This window comes from Typopeltis vanoorti, chromosome 10, assembly GCF_054136105.1.
Source record: "Typopeltis vanoorti isolate ZY-2024b chromosome 10, IOZ_Tvanoo_1.0, whole genome shotgun sequence".
NCBI lineage: Eukaryota > Metazoa > Arthropoda > Arachnida > Uropygi > Thelyphonidae > Typopeltis > Typopeltis vanoorti.
In genome coordinates, this window is record NC_143558.1 from 43,078,697 (window position 1) to 43,100,047 (window position 21,351).

Sequence of the window (21,351 nt, forward strand, 5' to 3'; positions counted from 1 at the left end):
GTTTACTCAGGTGCATGTCAGAAGTAGAAAGATTAAATCAGAACAAAATATATCATATCAAGATGCAAATTAGTCATCACCAAACCTATCCTGAGATTCTTTTATGCTGAGAAGATGGCAACTAAGAAACTGTCAGCATTATCTCAAACATGTATGTTTATTTCACCATCTGATAATTTCTTCATGCCTGAACTTTATGATTGTGAGTGCCTCTCTGTTGAATGCATCAATTGTGTGACTATGGTCTCACTCCAAAAAACAACTACAAAAATAGTTCCATTCAATGAGAATCCACTTGTTCAAAAATGATGGCAAGGATATCGCTTATAAACCACCAGACCTTCACAATAAGATGGATACTTTTATATCCATTTTATTGTTCTGGCATTATCTACAATTCCAGAACAATAGGAAAATGTTTACAATGGAACTGTACTGGGTTTTGCCAGAATATCAATGATATCAAGATTTTGATGCAAAAACACAAACCTTTCTGTTTCAATCTGCAGGAATCATGTTTAAAACCCAATGAGGACTCTACCTTAAGGAATTTCATTGTTGTATGCAAAGACAGAGCTAGAGGTGGTCCTACTCATGGTGGAGTAACTATCCTAGTGGGCAGTCATACTCCTTTCCATTATGTCCAGCTTAATGCGGCTCAGGAAGCAGTAATGATTTGCCTGTCCATTGGATTCTTATTATAGCATGTTTAGTTTATTTACCACCAAGTGCTGAGTTAAATTAAATTGATCTTGATAACCTTATATTGCAACTGCCTGGGCCTATACTTCTTATAGGTGATTTTAATGGGCATCACACTCTGTAAGATAGTGTCAACATAAATGGACACTGTTGTATCATAAAACAAATGCTTAACAGTAATAACCTCTCCCTTTTTAAATAATAGACTCGATACTTTCTTCCATATGCTCACTCATAGATCTTACAATCTGCTCCCCTGACAGTTTTTTATTTTTCCATTGCTCATATGGGATGTTGAAGACATCTATGGAAGTGATTACTTCCTCATTATTTGCACTTCTTCACAAGAACCACGTTCACCTACATGGATGCCCATATGGAAAATGGACCAGGCTGACTAGAATACTTTTTCACATCTTGCAAAATTTAATGATGATACAATCAGTCAAACGCCTATCAGTAAAGTATGTAGCAGATTGCATTTTCCAGGCAGCAACAGCTCAATTCCAAAAACATCCTTTTAATTTCCACTCTATCCAAAACTGTGGTGGAATGTTATGTGAGATTCAGAGTCAGAAACAATCTTGGATCTAATTAGCTTATTGATTTAATCTAATAGATAAGCTTAGGTGTTGACGGTTATTCATGACTTATTTTTAACAGTGTTAACAACACCAAATGAAATATTTTATAAAAAAGATGTTTTGTTAACTTGCTTTTATTTTAAATCAGCATCATCAGAGCACAGCACAGCATGTATACATGGCACTGAGTAAGTGAAACAATACAATTGTAATGGACAAAAGATCTAAAGTCCTATTTTGGCACCCTCTAATGTTGTAAAAAAAAAATTAAATTTTTTGGCAAATTAATGCAACCATATTTGTTCAGGTTAGGAGAATTCTTCATCGCCAATAAAACTAATGTGCTATTTAGAAGTCATTACAGATCCGAAAGATTATTTTTTCAGTCAGCCATGGCTATGAAGAATTCTCCTAACTTGAGCAAATATGGTTGTATTAATTTGCCAAAAATTTTGGAGACTGTTATCTTAAGAGCAACTCTCACATAGCTATATTTTTTTTTTTTTTTTTTTTTTACATTAGAGGGTGCCAAAATAGGACTTTAGATCTTTTGTCCATTACAATTGTATGGTTTCACTTACTCACTGTCGCTTATGCATGCTATGTTGCTGATTTGAAATTCAGCAAAATGTGAGCAAGTTAATAAAACATCTTTTTATAAAATAGTTCATTTAGTGTTGTTAATACCATTAAAAGTAAGTCATGAATTAACCTTATTGATTAATCAAACAACAGTGCAAAAATTGAATGGGATAAAATCTGGAAAAGGAAAAGTAGATACAGAACAAACCATTTGTCTACTTAGACATAATGGGCGTGTTGCTGATCTGAAAGCTTTTGCAGACATATTTGGGGAAAATTTTTGCCAGAATCTCAGCAACAGCTTTATATCGTCCTGATTTTTTTAATATTGAAAGAGCAACAAGAGAAACAGCAAATAAATGTTTCTGCCAATGTGCTTGAGCCATACAATAAGCCATTTGTTAAGGAGGAATTAAAAAATAATCTTTTACTCTCTCTCTCTCTCTCTCTCTCTCTCACCCTAGTGCAGTAGGTCCTAATGACATCCATTATGAAATGATAAAACATCTTCCATCTGTTTCTCTTAATATACAACAGAATACTTATAGAGGAAGAGTTTCTGGATTCTTGACTTAAGTCATTTGTTATTGCTGTCCCAAAACCAAGAAAGGATCCAACATAAGCAAATAATTATCGACCTATTGCTCTGACCATCTGTGTTTTATAAGATATTAGAGAAAATGGTTATGCCAGACTTTTCTGGTATGTTGAAAGCCATGATCTTCTCTCCAATACACAATGTGGCTTTGTAGACATTGTTCATTTTGACCATTTGGTCCGTTTGGAAATTTGTTTTAAGAGATGTTTTCCTGAAATAAGTACATATGGTTTCAGTGTTCTTTGACATGGAAAAGTTTATGACACAGCTTGGCAATATGGTATATTAAAAGATCTCTATAACCTAGGTCTCGGAGGTCTCTTCCTGTATTTATAAAAAAACGTTCTGTCCAGGCAAGCTTTCCAAGTCAGAATGGGAAGTATGCTATCTTGGCCATATCATCAAGAATAAGATGTTCCCCAAGGTCTTAGTGTGAAACTTTTGCTTCCTCCCATTGTAGGCAATGCTCTATATGTTGATGACTTCACAATTTACTGTTATTCTCATAACATGAGGGTAATTGAAAGACTTCAGGAAGCAATTGATTGTGTCTCTCCATGGGCTTTTAGTAATGGGTTCAGGTTTTCTGCAGAAAAAAAAGTGTCTGTGTATACTTCTGTTGAAAACGCACTCTTCACCCAGATCCTAAATTAAGAATGGGACAAACTGTTATTCCAATAGCAACAGAAGCCAAGTTCTTGGGACTTGACATTCCTTGCACACATTCGTCAGTGAAAAGTGCAAGAGAGCATTGAATCTCCTATACACTCTATCCTCTTCTGGATTGGGTGTGGACTGATCTTCAATGCTTCATCTTTATCTTGCACTTATAAGTTCAAAGCTGGATTATGGGTCTCAAGTCTGTGGTTCTGCAAGGCAGAATAACCTGCGATGGTTAGATACATCCATCATCAGGGTATATGGATTGCTGCTGGTGCCTTTTGCTCATTGCCAACTCAAAGTCTTTATTTTGAAACAAATGAACTGGCTCTATTACTTAGAAACAATTGTCTCTTAATTATGCGCTAAAAATAGTCTCTTTCAGATCATCCTGCATGGACTAGCCTCTTTGCAATGCACACAGAGCAGCCCTCTCTGATTTCTTTCATATCTGTACTGAATGGTTCAAGATCAGAGATCTTTGTTGGCTGAGCTGCTGTGTTTACTGACATTACTGTCTCCATCCAGATCTCACTTGATTGCAGTAATTATACAGCAGTTACATGCAATTCCGCTTGCCTGTGCTATAATAAAAGAAAAACTGCTACCAAAAGTTTGTAATTTATACAGACATATTGAGTTCTTTATAGGCTGTCTCCTCTCCTCTGTACAATCCACATTCAGTGCTGTGTGAGGTGTAACATCTGTTTTACAAAATGAAGATCCTTAATTTTGATGTTCATTTGTGCTAGATTCCTAGCCACATTAGAATTAAGGGAAATGAAACTGCATATGCTGCTAGATCAGCTCATACTTTTTTTAATGTACTAATTGACAGTACCATGTATAGATTTACAAAAAGCTTACAAGATCAAAGCTAATTGTGCAGTGGTAGTCATCATGGTAGGAAACTGACAAACACATTACATGATATTAAGCCAGAAATTAAGCATCGGCAGCCTAGTCAACATAGAAACAGGAGATATGCAGGTGTTCTTGCTAGGCTCTGCATAAGTCAGTCATCTCACACATTCTTATTTACTGAAGGCTGATGATCCACCTATGTGTGAAAAATGCAACACACACACACACCATTTGTCATATTACCATTTGTCATATTATGGTAGAGTGCCAGCACTTCACATGAGAGAGGAATGAAATTTTTACCTATCTAGCCAAACCATAGCAGATTTTATCAGACCTTGACAAATTGTGTGACATTTTTAAATTTTTATAAAGAATTAATTTATACAAACACATTTGGTTATAAATTTTATTTATATGTAGATACTGCATTTGTTAACTTAATTTTTGTACATAAATATTTTTGGTTAATTTATTTATTTCTGACTATTTATTAATACCTTGTGTATTGCTGTAACCTTTGCTGTCCTTATGCCAATAAACATGAATTCATGAACCAATCAACCATTGGAGGCCTGAAGTAGCTTGAAAAACATTTCATGTCTGTAGAGTAGGAAGTATGTAAGAAGAATTAATTTGCACATGCCAGGTTATGTGATGACTTAAACAGAACAGGAGAGGAAGCAAAAGAAAATCAGTTATTTAATTCCAAAAAATCAGACAAAACACCAATGAGAACATTATGATCATAAGTAATGCAGTTAGTAATGCCTTAAGAGATGGATGTAAAATTTCACATTGGAGATTGACAGTTCATCACTGCTATGAAGTATCTCATCTTCATTATACCCTCTTTTACCTTGTGGTGTCAAGGGGGTTATTAATCATTGGACCTCAAACCGTTCACAGGATAAGGTGGTCAGCCCTACGCCCCAGTGTATCCTATGTCCTGTAGTGTTAGGTTCTCAAGGCCGGTTTGCCTGCTTTGCGGGATGAAAAATCCCAGGATAAACTTGGGGGAAAACCCTACTGTCCACTCCCAAGACCAGTTAACTTGGCTGTGGCTGAGGAAGATCCTTCAGCTCCTCACGTCACCGACGGGAATCGAACCTAGGGCACTCCTTCCACAGGCATATTGTTGCGAAGCGCACAGCCACTAGGCAAACTGTGCTATGAAGTATACATTGTTAGGCAAACTGCGCTATGAAGTAGGCATTGTTATTATATAGAAAAGAAAAAAAAAAAAGATGCAAACAACTTGCAAACATTATGTACATACTCTCATCATGTTTTCAGTAAGCCTTAAAAAGCATCAGCAAAAAAAACTGGTTCAAACTTAGGAAAATGACTTCTTCCTCTTTCATCCCTGAATTTCCTGAATATTTAGTAAATGACCATCGTGTTTGAAATGAAAGTAAGATGACTCTGAAATGCCAACATCACCTCCACTTACACTGCAGCCATACTGAAATTTTTTAATTACACTCTCATCTCTCAAAAAAAAATTCCTTGTATATAATAAGAAAACGATTGCACTGTGGAATATGTGTTCATGACATTTAATTGGGTATTTTAGATTTTTAAATATTATGTTGATTTCAGTTGAAATTTTCATAAGTTTAAAACAAGTAATTAATTTAAATATATGAAAATAGAATACTGACATGTTACATTCCATAAGACTGGCAGTATACATGGAATAACTGATAAGTAGGAAAAAATTATTTTTGATATCATCAGTGCCCATGAGTCCAGTGTTTGTTAGTGTATAATGCAGTTTTTGCTGTTTTCTTACATTTCCTTCTGTCCATTGAGATGGCTCAACTTTTACTAACTCTTTCCTTTACATCATCTACCTACTTTCCTCTTAGCCATGCTCTTCTGTTTGTCACTCACTGTACTAAACATCAAGGGTTTAATTGTTCTGCTCTTACCTTGTCCTGCAGATACATCCATAAAGGGTGTCTCCTTCTAATTATTTTTGATACTAACAATAAAATCCTAGTTAATTAGTTGTTTCAAATATATTTATTATCAAATCATTTCCATAAGTTAATTCTACAACTTTTGGATTTGTAATAATGATATAAACTACTTATTAATAATAATTGTTTGTCTAATTAGTTTTTGCTTTTGTAGGAACACCAGAAAGCAAGTTAGTTCAAATATTTTACTAACGGGTGGAGCATGCTGTGGCAAGACAACAATTGTTAAAGCTCTTTGTCGCTGTTTGAATCTTCATCTCTATCAGGTAATGTTAAAAGAATATTATGCTTGAGTGGTTTGGGAATGAATATACAGAACTACTAAATAATTTTGCCATTTGGAATAATTCTTTTGTATCTGTAAATATATGTTTATATGCATGCAGGCATTTTGTTAATGTCTTATTTTAATTATTTTATGATATTTAATGTAGAAAGGGATAAATATTTAAAAAATTAGATAATTATTATTTTAAATGATTACTGAATGGGGTGTTTAAAGGTCAAAGCTGTATAACTGAGAGGAGACCTCCACATAGCCTTTAAAGGAATGCGGAGAACTAACCAGGGCTTCTGACCTAATGTCCAATCCTCACCTTCTCGTGGTGCATCCTGTTGGGTATCTGCCTGGATACTGAACGAATGAGGATGGGCTGGCAATTTGGGATTTCATCTCATCATCTCATCTCATCCGATTGGTAACGGGTTGAGTCCACTAAGAAGAAAGGTTCTCCACTTATCGCGATCTTTAGCCATCTCAATCATGACTCTATAGCTGGTTAGATGGAAATGTTCTTTCAGCAACTTTATCCAAGTACTTCTTGGTCTGCCTCTAGGTCTTTTTCTTCTGATATATCCATTCAGAGCTAAATATGGGAGTCTATGAGGGGCCATTCTCTGAATATGACCAAACCATCTCAGTTGATGCTTAATGATTGTGTCTATTATATTATCTGGGAAGTCTAAATCTGTTCTGACTTGATCATTAGTCTTGTGTTGCATCCAGTGGGTGTTATTAATTTTTCTGAGGCATTTCAAATGCTTGAAGTTTTTTGATTGGTTGTTGAGTTAATCTCCAGGCTTCTGAAGCATAAGTAGCCATTGGGATAATAATTGTTTTATATAATTTTAATTTTAGACTCGTTGAGATTTTTTTATTTTTCCATATTTTGTTTAGTTTATTCATGTTGGTCTAACCTAGGTTTAGCCTGTGTTTTACTGTTTCCATATTGATGAGATTACTAGATATAAGACTGCCAAGATAAACATATTTATTAACTTGTTCCAGTACGTGATTTTCAAGATTTATAGAAATATTTTCTTCTTCTCTACCTATCTTCATTATTTTTGTTTTATGAAGATTTATTTTCATACCATAAGTTTTACAAGAGTCATTTAAAATATTAATAGTTTTTTCTATCTGTGGTTTAGAATCTGCTAAAATAATGATATCATCCACGTATTTTATGTGATTAATGTTGGTACCATTGATTTTTACACCTGGTTCATCGGCTATGGTTTTACAGACTTCTTCTAGGAAGAGGATAAAGAGTTGAGGTGAGAGAGGGCATCCCTGCATTACACCTTTCTCGACTCTGAAATTCTCGGTTTTAATGTTGTTTGTTTTAACAAAAGCTTTGGTGTCTCCATAATAATTTGTAATAAATGTTAAAATATCAGAATCCATTTTTACGTTTTTTAGGATAGTAATCAATTTGTTTCTATTAACTGCTTGCTTAAAATCTATAAAACAACAGTATATGGGTAGGTTGTATTCCCAATATTTTTCTGCTATATTATTAATGGTGAAGATATGGTCTATAATGGATCTATGTGGCCTGAATCCTGCTTGGTTTTCCTCTGTGATTTTTTCTGTAAGCACCTGTGTTCTCTTTTGTATAATTCGAATGAATAGTTTATAACTATGACGTAAGAGTGTTATAGGTCTGTAATTTTCACATATTCTTTTGTCTCCTTTTTTGTGAATTGGTATAATAATTCCTGTTTTCCAGTCAATTGGAATTACTCTAGTATAAAGAATTTGATTAAATAAATTCATTAAGAAATTAATGGCTTTCTTGCCACCATATTTCTATAGTTCTATAGATATTTCTTCTTTACCCGTAGCTTTTGAAAGTTTCATTTGGTTTATTGCATTTATAATTTCTGCTGAGGTTATGGGTGGTGCCTTTTCATATATCATCTTTTCTGTTATACTCTCCTCCTCTTGTTCTTTTTGAAATAATGTTTGTAGTCCTTCCAAAATATTTTAATATTTTGTATTGACCTGGTTTCTCGATTGTTTTTATCTTTCATTGTTAATGGTTTATCTTTATAGATCTTAGTTAATTCTTTGATAATTTTGTATACCGTTTTATTATCATTTCTTTTATTAGCTTTTTCGCAGAGTTTTGCTTTTTCCTCCAACCAGTTATTTTTGGCAGATATTCACATTTTATCAATTTTGTTTTTAAGATTCTTATAATGTTGTTTATTTTCTTTTGTATTTTTTATATTTAATATATGCTTTGCTGTTCTTTTTTCTTCTAAAGTATTTAGAATTTCAGGGGTTACCCATTCATGATTTGGTCTTGATGTTGTACCAAGTATGTTTCTTACAGTACTTGTAACAATTTTTTTACCTTGATTCCATGTATTTTCTATATTGTCATAGGATAATCTTCTAAACTCATTTCCTATTAGTGTCTGATAATTATCTTGCATAGATTTCTCTTTCAGTTTTGACAGGTCCACTTTGTTGATAGGAGCTCGTGATTTACGATACTTGAATTTTTGTTTAATTTTTGCTGCTAACAGTTCATGGTCAGTGTCGAAGTCTGGAGTTTTTAAAGTTCTAACATTTTGCATTGATGATTTCCAATTGTGTTTGATTAGAATGTAATCAATACAGTTCTTTGTTGTACCATCTGGTAAGGTCCATGTGTATTTGTGGGAAGGGCTATGAAAAAAAAGGGTGTTACAGAGAAATAGATTATTTGCTTTACAAAATTCTAAAATTCTTTTACCTCTTTCATTTCTGTTATCAACTCCGAACCTGCCCATAACATCCTCCATGCCTAGGGTGAACTTCCCAATTTTGGCATTAAAATCTCCCATCACTATTAATATATCCTTCTTATTGGTCTTGTCTATTAGATCTTGCAACTTATTATCGATTTCTTCATCTTCATGTGACTGGTCGGGGCCTTGATTTGAATAATTGTAAAGTGAACATTTTTTTCTTTACCTTTTAATCTGATAGCGATCATTCTTGGGCCATGTGGTTCTATGGCCATGACTGCATTTTGTAGACTATTATTCACTAAAATGGCAACTCCTTCTCTATGTATATTGTCCTCTCTGCCCGAGTAGAATAGTTTTCCTGAATTTAGATTTATAACTCCTTCTCCTGTCCATTGGGTTTCAGCCAAACCTAAAATGTCCCATTTGATCCTAGCAAGTTCTTTTTCCATCAAATCTATTTTCCCAGGTTTTAACAGGGTCCTTATATTTAGGGTTAAGAGATGCAAAATTCTATTGGCTGACCACATACTAAACTTCTCGACTGCTCCCTGTGATCTAGGATCAGTCGCGTCGGTTTCCTCAGACGCAGTAACATTCTCTTGACACAGTAGAGACTCCTGATTCATAGGGTTGAATGGCAGAATAATGCAGCCAGCTTGTCACTCCTCTGCTGCATCTTTTGGTCCACGACTCCTTATTCTTTATTCGGAGCAACCTGTTGGGGGTTTCTGTCATCTGCCACCTGAGGGACGCGCTTGGTAGGAGTCAGGTCTCCCCCAGGATTTGGATTTAGCCAACCAAATTGTATTCTTATTGGCTTAAACCAATATTCAAAATGATGGTACAACATGACAAAATTTCATGCCGGCTGGGGCGTCGCCCGGTTACACAAGGCCCCCGTTGTTTTCGCCAGGGAACCAGAGTGGACAGTGAAAAGTCAGCTACGGGAACAAATCTGAAAGCACACCCCAACTCAAAATCACCAGAGTTAGAGATCAGTACTTTCAACATAAGAATCCTGAATGGCAAAGAAATGGAGCTAGCTGAGGAATTAGATAAGTGCCAGATCAACATAATAGGGTTGACTGAAACAAAAAAGACAAAAACTGGTGAGACCTTTCTGAGCAATAAATACAAAATGTTATATTCAGGCAATGACAATCAAGGAAAAGGAGTAGCCATAGTATTCAACACAAAATACGAGGCTAATCTTGAATGGCAGGCAGTCTCAAGTAGAGTGATGTGGGCAAATATCAGAATGGGGAATTGGACAATGAGACTTATTTGTGCCTATGGTGGTTCCAAAGAAGGTTCTACTAAGGTAGAATCAGCTACTTAGGCACGATTTTTAGTGAAGATGGTAAATTAAATATGGAAATAAACAACAGAATCAACAAAGCTGGTATGGTAGGAAGTCAATTGAATAAATTCATATGGTATAAGAGAGAAATTAGTCAGAATACTAAATTAGCTGTATACAAGACAGTGTTCAAACCAATTTTAACTTATGGATCTGAGAGCTGGGTCAGAAGTAAAACACTTGACATGAGAGTCCTAAGAAAGATTAGAGGCATGAACAGATGGCATCAATGCCAATATCATATTAAAAATGAGGATATTAGGAAAGAACTTGACATTGTTAGCATCCAGGAATGCATTAGCAGAGCTAATCTAAGGTGGTATGGTCACTTAAATGGGTGAGGAAAGATTAGCAAAACAAGTGTTCTCTGCCAGGTTGGCAAGAAAACAACCTAGAGTTTTCTTGAGTTACAAAACAACCTAGAGTTATTCAACCTAGAATACCAAGATATAGGTGGATTGATACGGTACAAAGTGCCTTAGACGATAGAAATATAAGATCTGATAATGTTGGAGTCTTGACAAGTAACAGACTGATTTGGAGGAAAATTATAGATAGGAAGTTAGTAACGATGTAAATTTTTCATGTAGTACTATCATATTCTGTACACCCCTTGAGAGTACATGTGAGGAATTTGATGAAGATGGTGATGATGATAACTGAACATGAGATCCAAGAAAGAAAAAATCTAAGTGCAAGGTTTCTTCCTGATATGTACCCTTTCGGGTATATAGAGGATGTTATGATAGTACTATATGAAAAAGTTACATCATTACTAACTTCAAGGAAAAGTTTGTAATTTTAAAATTCCCGATTACTGTAAATAGTAGAAATATTTCATAAAATCAAATATTTCAGAAATTCAAGTTTTTTTTTTTTTTTTTTCAGTTTTTTTTTTTATTTTTATAATATCTAATTATTAAAAACATATTCTTTTCCAATCTCACCTGTGCACTTCACCATAAATCCAGTCCCTTCATGGGTGTCTATTCATAATCATTGCAAAATCAAAGCTAGTAAAATAATTTATTATTATTTAATTCTTAATATGTATTTTTTTTTTTGAATATAACCTCCCTAAGAATGAGTAAAATGTATGAGAAATGTTGGCTGTATTTTACAGAAAGATGGCAAAAATCAGCTAATTGACAAATGTTTTCCTAAACATTGCACCGAAAGCATCACCACCAAGTGGACTTCCTCATCGTCTTGATTATATTCGTGGCATAAAACGTATGAAAGAAAGCAGTGAAGTTGATGCACAAATGCCATTCACTTCAAAAAAGAAAGTAAAAAGAAAAACACAGCATTTCAGTTTAGAAGTGCTAGATGTAGATGAATGAGTTGTCACACTTGTGGCATTAGATGGAATTTTTGTTAATACTCTTATAAAGAGCAGTTTTATTTGAAGTCTCTAAAAGAGGCCTGCATAGTTACTGAAAAAAACAAACTATATCAATACTATTATTAAAAAATACAGCAAGTCTTTACTTAAAAAATGTTAGGTTTAAAATGTAAAAATAATAAAATGAGCATTTCTTAAGTCAAATAGGTCAGTAATATATACATGAACGAATAGGAACAAAGATACATAAACCATCATATGTGTTATGAGGAAGGTTCATTAAATTGTTCTGCAAAAATTAAAAAAAAAAAAAAAATAAAACAAAAAAACTATATTTAGTTAAGGAAATATTGGAGTCCAAGATTTGTTTTGAAACAGATGCAATTGCAACTGCTACTGATGTTACTGCAGGTATGGAAAATTAGAAAATCATTTCCAGCCTTTCAACAGTTATGTTTACAACTATGCACTTCATCTTGCTGTGATAAAAGTATTTTTATGTCAAAAAATCAAAAGATAGCAATGAGAGTAGTAAAAGTTCGATATTGAATTTGAATACAATGATGAAAAAAATAATGAATTTAGATTCTGATAATATGCAGAATATGCTTTATAGGATGATGTTTCTGCTGCTATCTAGTATAATAAAAATTGTTAAATTGCTTAAACATTCTCTAACAGAAAATTCTGTTTTGCAAAAGAAAAAAATAATAATAGAGTGTTGTTAATGAGATGTTGACACTGCCGCCAGTAGATGAGAGCCGTCATGAGGTGCTTGTTTGGAAAGTGATGAAACAAGAAAAGTTTACTGCCAAAAATGGATATATGTGAAAATATAAAGCAGGTGATTATAGGAAGTTCTGTAGTCAGTCAATATCAATATGTTGGGAGCTGAGTGGAAAAGATGTTGACAATACATGGAAACTCACAAGGTAGTATCTGACAAAAGCAATGTATAACTGCATACCAAGGATTAAGTGAATAAATAGAGTGTAGGAGTGAAATGGATGAACAATGAAATCAAGCAAGCAGTGCTGGAAAAGCAAATGCTATGGAGGAGGTACAGGACAGTTGGTGGTGATCAGATCCATGAAAGGTATTGGGTGTGGGCTAGAAAAGTGATGAGCATGGTAAAGAAAGAAAAGATGCATTACGAAAAGAGATTGGCTGGTCAAGCCAAACTTAACTCAAAGAAATTTTCCACTACATGGCAAGTGAGAGAAAGAATAATTATGGCAAGTTGACACTGGTGGATAGTTATGGCAATAGAATAACTGTTGCAAAGGATATAGTGGAATTATTGAACAAGCACTTTATAAGCGTATATCATACTGGTGTAAATGATGCAGTGCAGTATATAGAAGGGAGACAAGCATTAATGAGAATTGGAAGTGAAAAAAATCAGAGGTGTATTAGAAGTTGGTTGGGTTAGATGTTAATAAGGCTGTGGGAATGGATGACATATCACCATTTATTCTTAAGGATAAATGTGCATCACAGTTGGCCATACCCTTGACCTGGTTATTTAATGAAAGCCTTGCAATAGGTAGGGTTCCGAAGGAGTGGAAAGAAGGCAAAATAGTACCACTCCACAAGCATGATTCTAGGACAGAAGTTTCTAATTACAGACCAGTCTGTATAACTGTGGTTCTGGTCAAGATGTTGGAGAGATTGGTTGGGAATAGAATACATATTAATACAATTTATAAATAAAGTCTTTATGATGGTCAGGATGGATTTGTAAAGGTTTTAGCTTACTTGCATTTTATGATAAGGTAACAGGTGTGTTAGATAAGGGAGAATCATATACAGTGAGATTCTTGGACTTTGCAGAAACATTTGATAGATTCCTACATGATAAATGGCATACAAGCTGAAGAGGATGGGAATAGATAGTATACTGGATCAGATGATAGTAGATGGATCAGAGATTGGCTGATTGACTCTCTGAACGATGCCAGCAATTTGTGTATGACGGAACAGTGTCTCAAAAGGAGGGTAACCAGTGGTGTGCCCCAGGGTTCTGTTTTTGGGCCCCCTGCTGTTTAATTTGTTTGTAAATGATATGTCAGGTGGACTGAGTGTGGATCTTCAGTTGTTTACTGGTGATGCAAAGTTGGGAAGAATTATAAGTAGTACTGCTGATGTTAATTCCCTTCAGGAAGATTTGAATAGTCTTTTTACTTGGACAGAGGAGTGGGCTTGTAGTTTTAATATCAATAAGTGCAAGGTGTTGCATGAAAGTGGATGAGATTAAGGATTTGGAAGTGATGGTTGACAGTAGACTGAAGTTTAGAGGGCATATTGCTAGTGTTGCAAAGGCTGTACACTATAGTACTGCTATGATAAGAAGTACTCTAACATGTAGGGATAAGGGAGTGGTTGTGCCACTGTATAAAGAACTGGTCAGATCGCACTTGGACTATTGTGCTGAAATCTGTCACCTGGTTTCAATGTGATGTGGAGACACTCAAGAGGGTCTAGAGGCAAGTGACTAAGACAATATTAGAACTTTGAACTGCTTGCTATGGGGAGAGGTTGAAAAAATGTGAATTGCAGAGTTTCATGGATAGGAGGAAAAGAGGTGATAGAGACATTTAAGTTAGTGAGAAGATTTTATTGGATTAATGCAGATGAGATTATAAAAAGAGGAGAAGGTGAGAGGGAAAAAACCAGAGGTTATCCCTAAAAGTTATGTAAGAGTATAGTGAAGAGGACTGTGAGGAGTAGATTTTTTACATGGAGAATTGTCAGTGAAAAAGAACCCATTAATAGAATGTGTTAATGCAAGGAGTGTTAAGGATTTTAAGATTCGGTATGATAAATATGTTGCCAGTTGCATGAACCTTCCATGGAGTCTGCCAGGTTCATGGAGGGTGTAACCACAATAATAATAATAAAAACGTAGAGTTGCAAATCATTTTAGACTGCAAAAAAACATTGAAATTCATTAGAAAATATGACAAATTTTTTAAGGATTTTAAAACTGGTAATAATTGTTTTGCAAGAATTAAACTGTCTTATTTATGGAAGGACAAATATTAAGACTTTCAACTTAAGCACTAAGCATTTATGGCAAATCTATTAACAATTTACTAATTCTGTTCTGAGTAATAAGCTTTTGAAAGAAATTAAATAGTAACATTATAAATGCATATATCAAGTCTTAGTAGTATCACTTCTTAAATATCTGAATAACTCCAGTTGTTTAAATGAGGTTAATGTTGAGAGTTTTTAAATAAAAATAAATAAAAGCAAATGAAATTGAAATTATGTTATCTGCAAAATCAGTATCACAGATTTTCAAAGGAGAAGGTACCTCAGTAGAAGAGCTTGAAACATAAAACAATATGAATGAAGAAATGGAAAATTATGCTGGACGGCAAAATTTTACAAATTCATACTCCCAGATTAATTTAATAATTTCTTATAGAGTATCGAGGTGCTGAACACGAATATGACAATGAAAATGCAAAATTGGCTATGGTTTGTGAGAGATATCGGTAAATATCCACTTCTACGTCTGATGCTGCTTTGCCTGTTGTTTGTATAGCTCCTCAGAATTATCTCTAGCGAGCATCAAACAGTAGTCAGCTAACATGGAGGTGGACCACTTTCCCTGGCATCATTTTTCAATAGTTGCAATTTCCTGATGGAAATGTTCACCATGCTCATCATTAACCATGCCTCAGTTGTCAGGGAAGAAATCCAAGTGGGAATGGAACAAGTGTATTTTTAAGGACATAGTGCTGCCAAGTTTGTGATACAGAGACAAGTCCTCAACCAGTTCCTTATATTTTTCTACCCTGTCATTTCCTAGGAAGTTAGTTGACACCAAACAAAATGCATCCCAAGCTTTTTTTTTCCTCATCACCCTGTAGCAGATTGTTGAACATCTCCACAAAAACTCTCTCTTTAATTTTCACTTCACTGAGTCGAGGGAATTTGTCATCCAGGTACTTGAAAGCTGATCCAGTCTAGTTCACGGCTTTTACAAAGTGTTTTTACCGAGTTTGATGTGTAGGGCAATAGCAGAATTTTGTATGTTTTTGCCAGTGCTGGGTGTTGCACATTGTTCTCTCTGACCTTCAGAGATTTCCTTGCAGGCCAATCTCTTTTCACATAATGCAAAGTCCTTGCTCATAGTGCGAAGTCATTTGGACATTTTCCATGAGAAGATTCCATTGTAGAAGTCTTGATCCCAGTAACTTTGCTTTGGCCTTGGACAGCTCCAGATCGCAAACAAAATCATTCAGTTCTTCTTCTTGTGTGAGAATGTGTGGCGCAGATGATGCACCATGGTCGACATATGTATCATCATTAGATGCCAAAGGCTCAGGAGAACCTGACATAGTTCGCCTCCATCCTCATCATCCTCTGAATTGATGGAAAATTCTTTCAGAGGTTCGGAACAGGAAGTCCTTCATGCAGAACTGATCAGAGAGCATATAGTATATTTGGGTACTCAGTGATGCCTTCTGAAACAGGTAGTATATACATGTTTCATATGTATTGAAATATAATGTTTCATATACTACTATATACTGAAACAGATAGTAGAATTAGCAACATTTGCATGATTGCTTGGCTCCCTCGAAAACCATAGGAACAGCAAACAGCATCGACACTTTACTGCCTTTCAGCCACTTCAGAAGATTTCTAGCACATGTATCACAGTATGTGTGTGTGGGGGTCCTGGTCCCCAATCTTACGTCCGAAATAAAGTTGATACATACTCCTTTTCACTTACAGAGTGATGGCATTTTTCTGGCTTGCAAATGATACTTCCCCACAAATGTAACAAAAGTTATTTGCACTATTAACACACGTATGAGGCTTCACTACTGCTGGATTTACACTGCAGGGATCACTTGTGTAGCTCTTATGATGCAGGAGTAAATTGAAGTGTAGCCCAAGAAGTCATACAAACACTTGCTCATCCTACAAGACTTTACTTTATACTAATGATTGATCATCTTACAGTGATGATTGCAGCAATGTCATGAACTCAACTGGATTGCATCAGCCAGTGAAGCAATAGCTCCTGGGAATGTTGTGTATGATTGGCATGCTGTATTATGACACACATTATTGCAATTGGGAGATTGAAATACTGCATTGCCAAATGATATCTATGTATGCAATGCAGACTGAATCGCTCTCCTAAACAAGAGCCATTTGACAGATTTTATTGTCATTTTTTGTGTTCAGCACATTGAAATTAGTAAAGAAATGATATTTTCATTTCGGAGACAAATTGTGTATTGTCCAGTGTTATTTAGAAGCAGATCGAAACATATAGATAGCAGAGAGAATTTATTTCAGCCGCAAAATCATAGCCCATTGAATCAAACAAGGTATTGTTATAATTAACAAGTGAAATTAATTTATATTAAGCAACATGTATACTGACACCAAACCTAAAAATTCAGTCAAATGTATCACTAACAGTTAGACCTATATCGATCCAAAAAAAAAAAAAAAACTTTTATGCTTATTTGTAACTAAACAAAGATCCAGGCTTTCTGACCAAGCAATTAATGCTTTGTGGTTTTTAAAACGCTATTTTAACAATAAACGTAAATGCTAAATCTTGGTGGTACTTTATTTATTATTATATGCTAAAATATACAGTTCATTCTTATAGCTTTTTATGAGTAGATTAAACACAAATGTTTTTAAGAGAAATTGCAATATTAAATCAATAAAGTAATATTAAAGTTGAAAGTTTATTTTTCACTAGGTTAGAGTATAATAAATTTAGTTTAATCCTTTATCCAAGTGTGAGCAAACAAAGTTTGCACCTGAAAGTATCTTCAGGACTGGGGTAAGGTGGTACAACACCAGGGCAATTCCTTGCAAAGGTGGAGCAAGCTACCAACACTCCTATCTCAGTATCTCCTATAATGCAAAACACATCTCCTTGCGGGATGTGTTTTGCATCAAACTACAACAGTCATCTCTGCTTCGCTGATAGCACTCTTATCGGCCAATCGCATTACAGAGTAACTCTTATTTTTCATGAAATAACAACATATACTAAAATATTAATTATAAAACTTTAATTAATACTTTCCTATATTTCGGCAATGTTACATTGCCATCATCAGGGATCAATCACAAAACAATGATGTGTATGCAGGCACTAACACTGGGCAAATGATGCTGAAGAAAGGCAACCAAAGTCAAGCCTAGAAGTCCTACACAGCATCCATGGACAAATTAGGTAGTGTTGGCCGTTGGGCTGAAGATTTAGGATGAATGCTTTTCAAATTTGGGGCATTCTCTGCACCCAAATTTGTTGAGATTTGGAAAGTTTTTCAGGGATGAGGCAGATTCAAGGAATATATATTCCTTGTATTTCCTATCATATTTTTGTATCTCCTCATATTCCTTTCATATTTGTATTTGCTGTAGTGTAATAGAGTGATGGCCTTCTTCCAGAGTATTCTCTGGAAGAAGGCCAGGTTAGCCAGCCTGGCTGGCCGAGTGGTTAGTGTATCCACTGTCCAGCCAGAAGGCTGCGGGCTCAAATCCCCCCCCCCCCCTGTGGGCATGGATGTTCTTGATTGTCTGTGGAAAAACTGGTGGTGGTGGTAGATGGCTTTGGTGTAGTTGCAGTTAGTTGTAGTTGGTGGATTGAATGGTGGAGAGAGCTGTAGAGCAAGTGCCCTTGATGAGTCTATGGACTCCCTGGAGGTGTCTAATAACAATAATAATAAAATCCTGTGGTGGGTGTTCAAAGCATGGTCAGCAAGTCTTGAGTGACTGTATTGGTGGAACTGAATGTAATCCTTGTCTTCAGAAATTCTGATATTGGTGCTGCCTGGTTTGGCTGTAATAGGACTGTTTGCAATTGCAAGGGACCTGGTAAGTCTAGAGAATGTGGCTGCTGGTCTCTGGTGGAGCAGATAAAAGATGCCAATTTCTTATGGTCTGTAAGTGGTAAGGTTAATATTTTTTGGGGGGGGGGTTTGTAGCCATTGGCTAAGAAAATATTGAGGCTATAATCAAGTTCCGTAGGAGCACTGTTATCAGAACTGATTAATTTTGCCATGTTATATAGGTTTTTTATAATCCCATATTGTTGAGAGGGGCAGGAGATGACTGCTGGTGAATGTATCTACCTGTATGTGTAGGTTTTCTGTAAATGGAGAATGCCAGGGATCCATCAGGCTGGCATGTAAACAGAGTGTCTAGGAATGAAAGATTTATTGTTTTCCTTTTCTAAGGTAAACTGGATCCAATGATGTTGATTGTTTGTGTTAAGAAATTGTTAAGCATATCCATGCCGTGTGGCCAAATGGAGAACATATAGTCTATGTAGCATAGCCAGACAGTAGGTTTATGTGGGTCAGAGTTTAAGGTCTTTTCTTTAAAGGTGTCCATGAAGAACTTGGCCAGGGGTGGAGAATCCATGGCTAATCCATTGGAAAGGATTATCCAAAGGTCGACGTTCAGTGTCATGGCCAGCTCTTCTTTTAATGATAGCTTCGTTAGATGCAGCTAGAACACGAGTGATGGCATGTTCCCATAAAAAGAGTTAAGCTAGTGCACCTGTAAATGCCTACTGCGAAGTAATCCAATGTTTCCAATTTACACAATTCAGGATAACGTTATTATCTCAGCACTGTTTTAAAAAGGCTAATCTATTCAGTTGTCTGGATATCTTCAACTTCAATTTTGCCCTATTAATGGACCTTGCATGTGATGGAATCTCAGTTCCAATCAGTTCTGATAACACTGCCCTAACTACTGAACTTGACCATAGCCTCAACGCTTTCTTAGCAAATGGGCACAATCCTCCAAAAATATTAAAACCCTGTAACCACAACCTCCCTCCCTTCCCCTTCAGAGCAGAGATTACTCAAGATCTATCATTTACATATATCTGGGACACATCTGAAAAACTATCAAAAATCCTAAGCAAATACAACCTTACAACCACTTACAGACAACATAAGAAATCAGCATCTCTTATCTGCTCCACCAAAGACCAGCCACATTCCCTAGACCTACCGGGTACCTTGCAGTTGCAAACTGTCCTACTACAGCCAAACAGACAGAACAGCCAATATCAGAATTTCTGAACATAAGCACTACATCCAGTTCCACCAATATAGACACTCAAGACTTGCTGACCATGCTTTGAACACCCACCACAGGATACTCTGGAAGAAGACCACTCTATTACACTGCAGCAAATACAAATATGAAAGGCTATTCTCAAATCTGCCTCAGCCATGAAAACTTTCCAAACCTCAACAAATTTGTGTGCATGAGACTGTCCCAAATTTGGGAAGCATTCATCCTAAGATCTTCAGTCCAACAGCCAAGACTACCCAGTTTAGCCCACTAGTGGGTGCTATTTAGGACTTTTAGGCTCAACTTTGGTTGACTTTCTTCGGACCCATTTGGCCAATGTTAGTGTCTGCATGCACATATCATTGTTTCTGTGATTCCCAATGATGACAATGTTACATTGCTGAAATATAGGAGAGTATTAATTAAAATTTTTATAATTAATATTTTATTACACATTGTTATTTTCTGAAAAATAATGGTTATGAATAACCAACGTATAAGCCTATCTACCAGAACATTACAGAATATATAATATAAGCTGCCAAAACATTGAGTTCCAGTATGCAACTAAAATAAAATCCCTGCCAGAAAATTCTATGTAGACAATTATATTTTGTCCATGTTGGGAAACTTTATATAATACATAGCAGACTACCATATTCCCCTTTGGTCTGCTTGTCAAAATGATGTCATTTTGTTATTTACTGCTCTAGACATGAACAACACTGCATTCATGCATGCCAACAACTTCACCTTGGTGTGTCTGCATTCCTTCATGCATTTTTCTCTAAGCAATCAGAAATCTAGTGATTCCACTGTTCTGTCTTTCTGTTAATCTCTCTAATAGAACATCTTTAAAATGGAGAGCAGAATACTTTGATTTTCTTTCTGCACAGTTCAAAATCAGAGGTTTTAGTTGGTGTGCAGCTGTTTTCCCAGACATTATGATAAATCTAATTGGATCCTGTTTTAATGTGACGTGTAACAAATATACTGCTCAGCTGCATGCCATAGAGCTTGTGCTAAAGTATAGGAAATTGAAATGGTACCAAAAGTGCATTATTTACCCACATTTACTAAGTTTTCTGTAGTCATAAAAAAAAGTGATATATGCTAACCACATCTAGTGCTCTCTTGAATCTAATAGAGTACTAGATGAGGGATGGTATGTTTGCTGTATGGGATACAATACAACAAATATCTAGGCAAAACCTCCTAATATTAACAATGTAACAGATTTAGTTCATTATGAAGATCTCAGGTAAGTGACATGGATTTAAGCTATCAGAATATTTTAATTAAACATTTTGAAATTTAAATTTAATTTTGGATTTTATTTTTATAATTTCATACTCTTTTTATGCCTCCCATTTTTGTTTAAATTTTTATGCTCTTTTTTTATGTTGCAATTTTTGCATGATTTACATGTCATTCCTGCCAATCCTTTGAGTTCTGTTGTTCACCATTTCTTTTGTTTATTGACTACAGTTTTCTCTCAAAAAGTCAAGACAACATGAACTTGCTGAAATGAGAAATAACACCTGTTTTATGGAATATTGGCT

General features: G+C 35.3%; 1 protein-coding gene across 2 annotated transcripts in view; it reads left to right on the forward strand.

The window, feature by feature from the left end:
- Positions 1-21,351, forward strand: part of Pex6 (peroxisomal biogenesis factor 6) — a 338,534-nt gene that overhangs the window by 115,508 nt on the left and 201,675 nt on the right. For both annotated transcript variants that reach the window (XR_016548921.1, XM_090398889.1), the window contains exon 7: positions 6,130-6,241. Coding sequence is in view for 1 of the 2 variants with exons in the window: in XM_090398889.1 (XP_090255015.1) it covers positions 6,130-6,241 (112 nt within the window). In the remaining variant the exon portion in view is untranslated. The remainder of the gene's footprint in view (positions 1-6,129; positions 6,242-21,351) is intronic.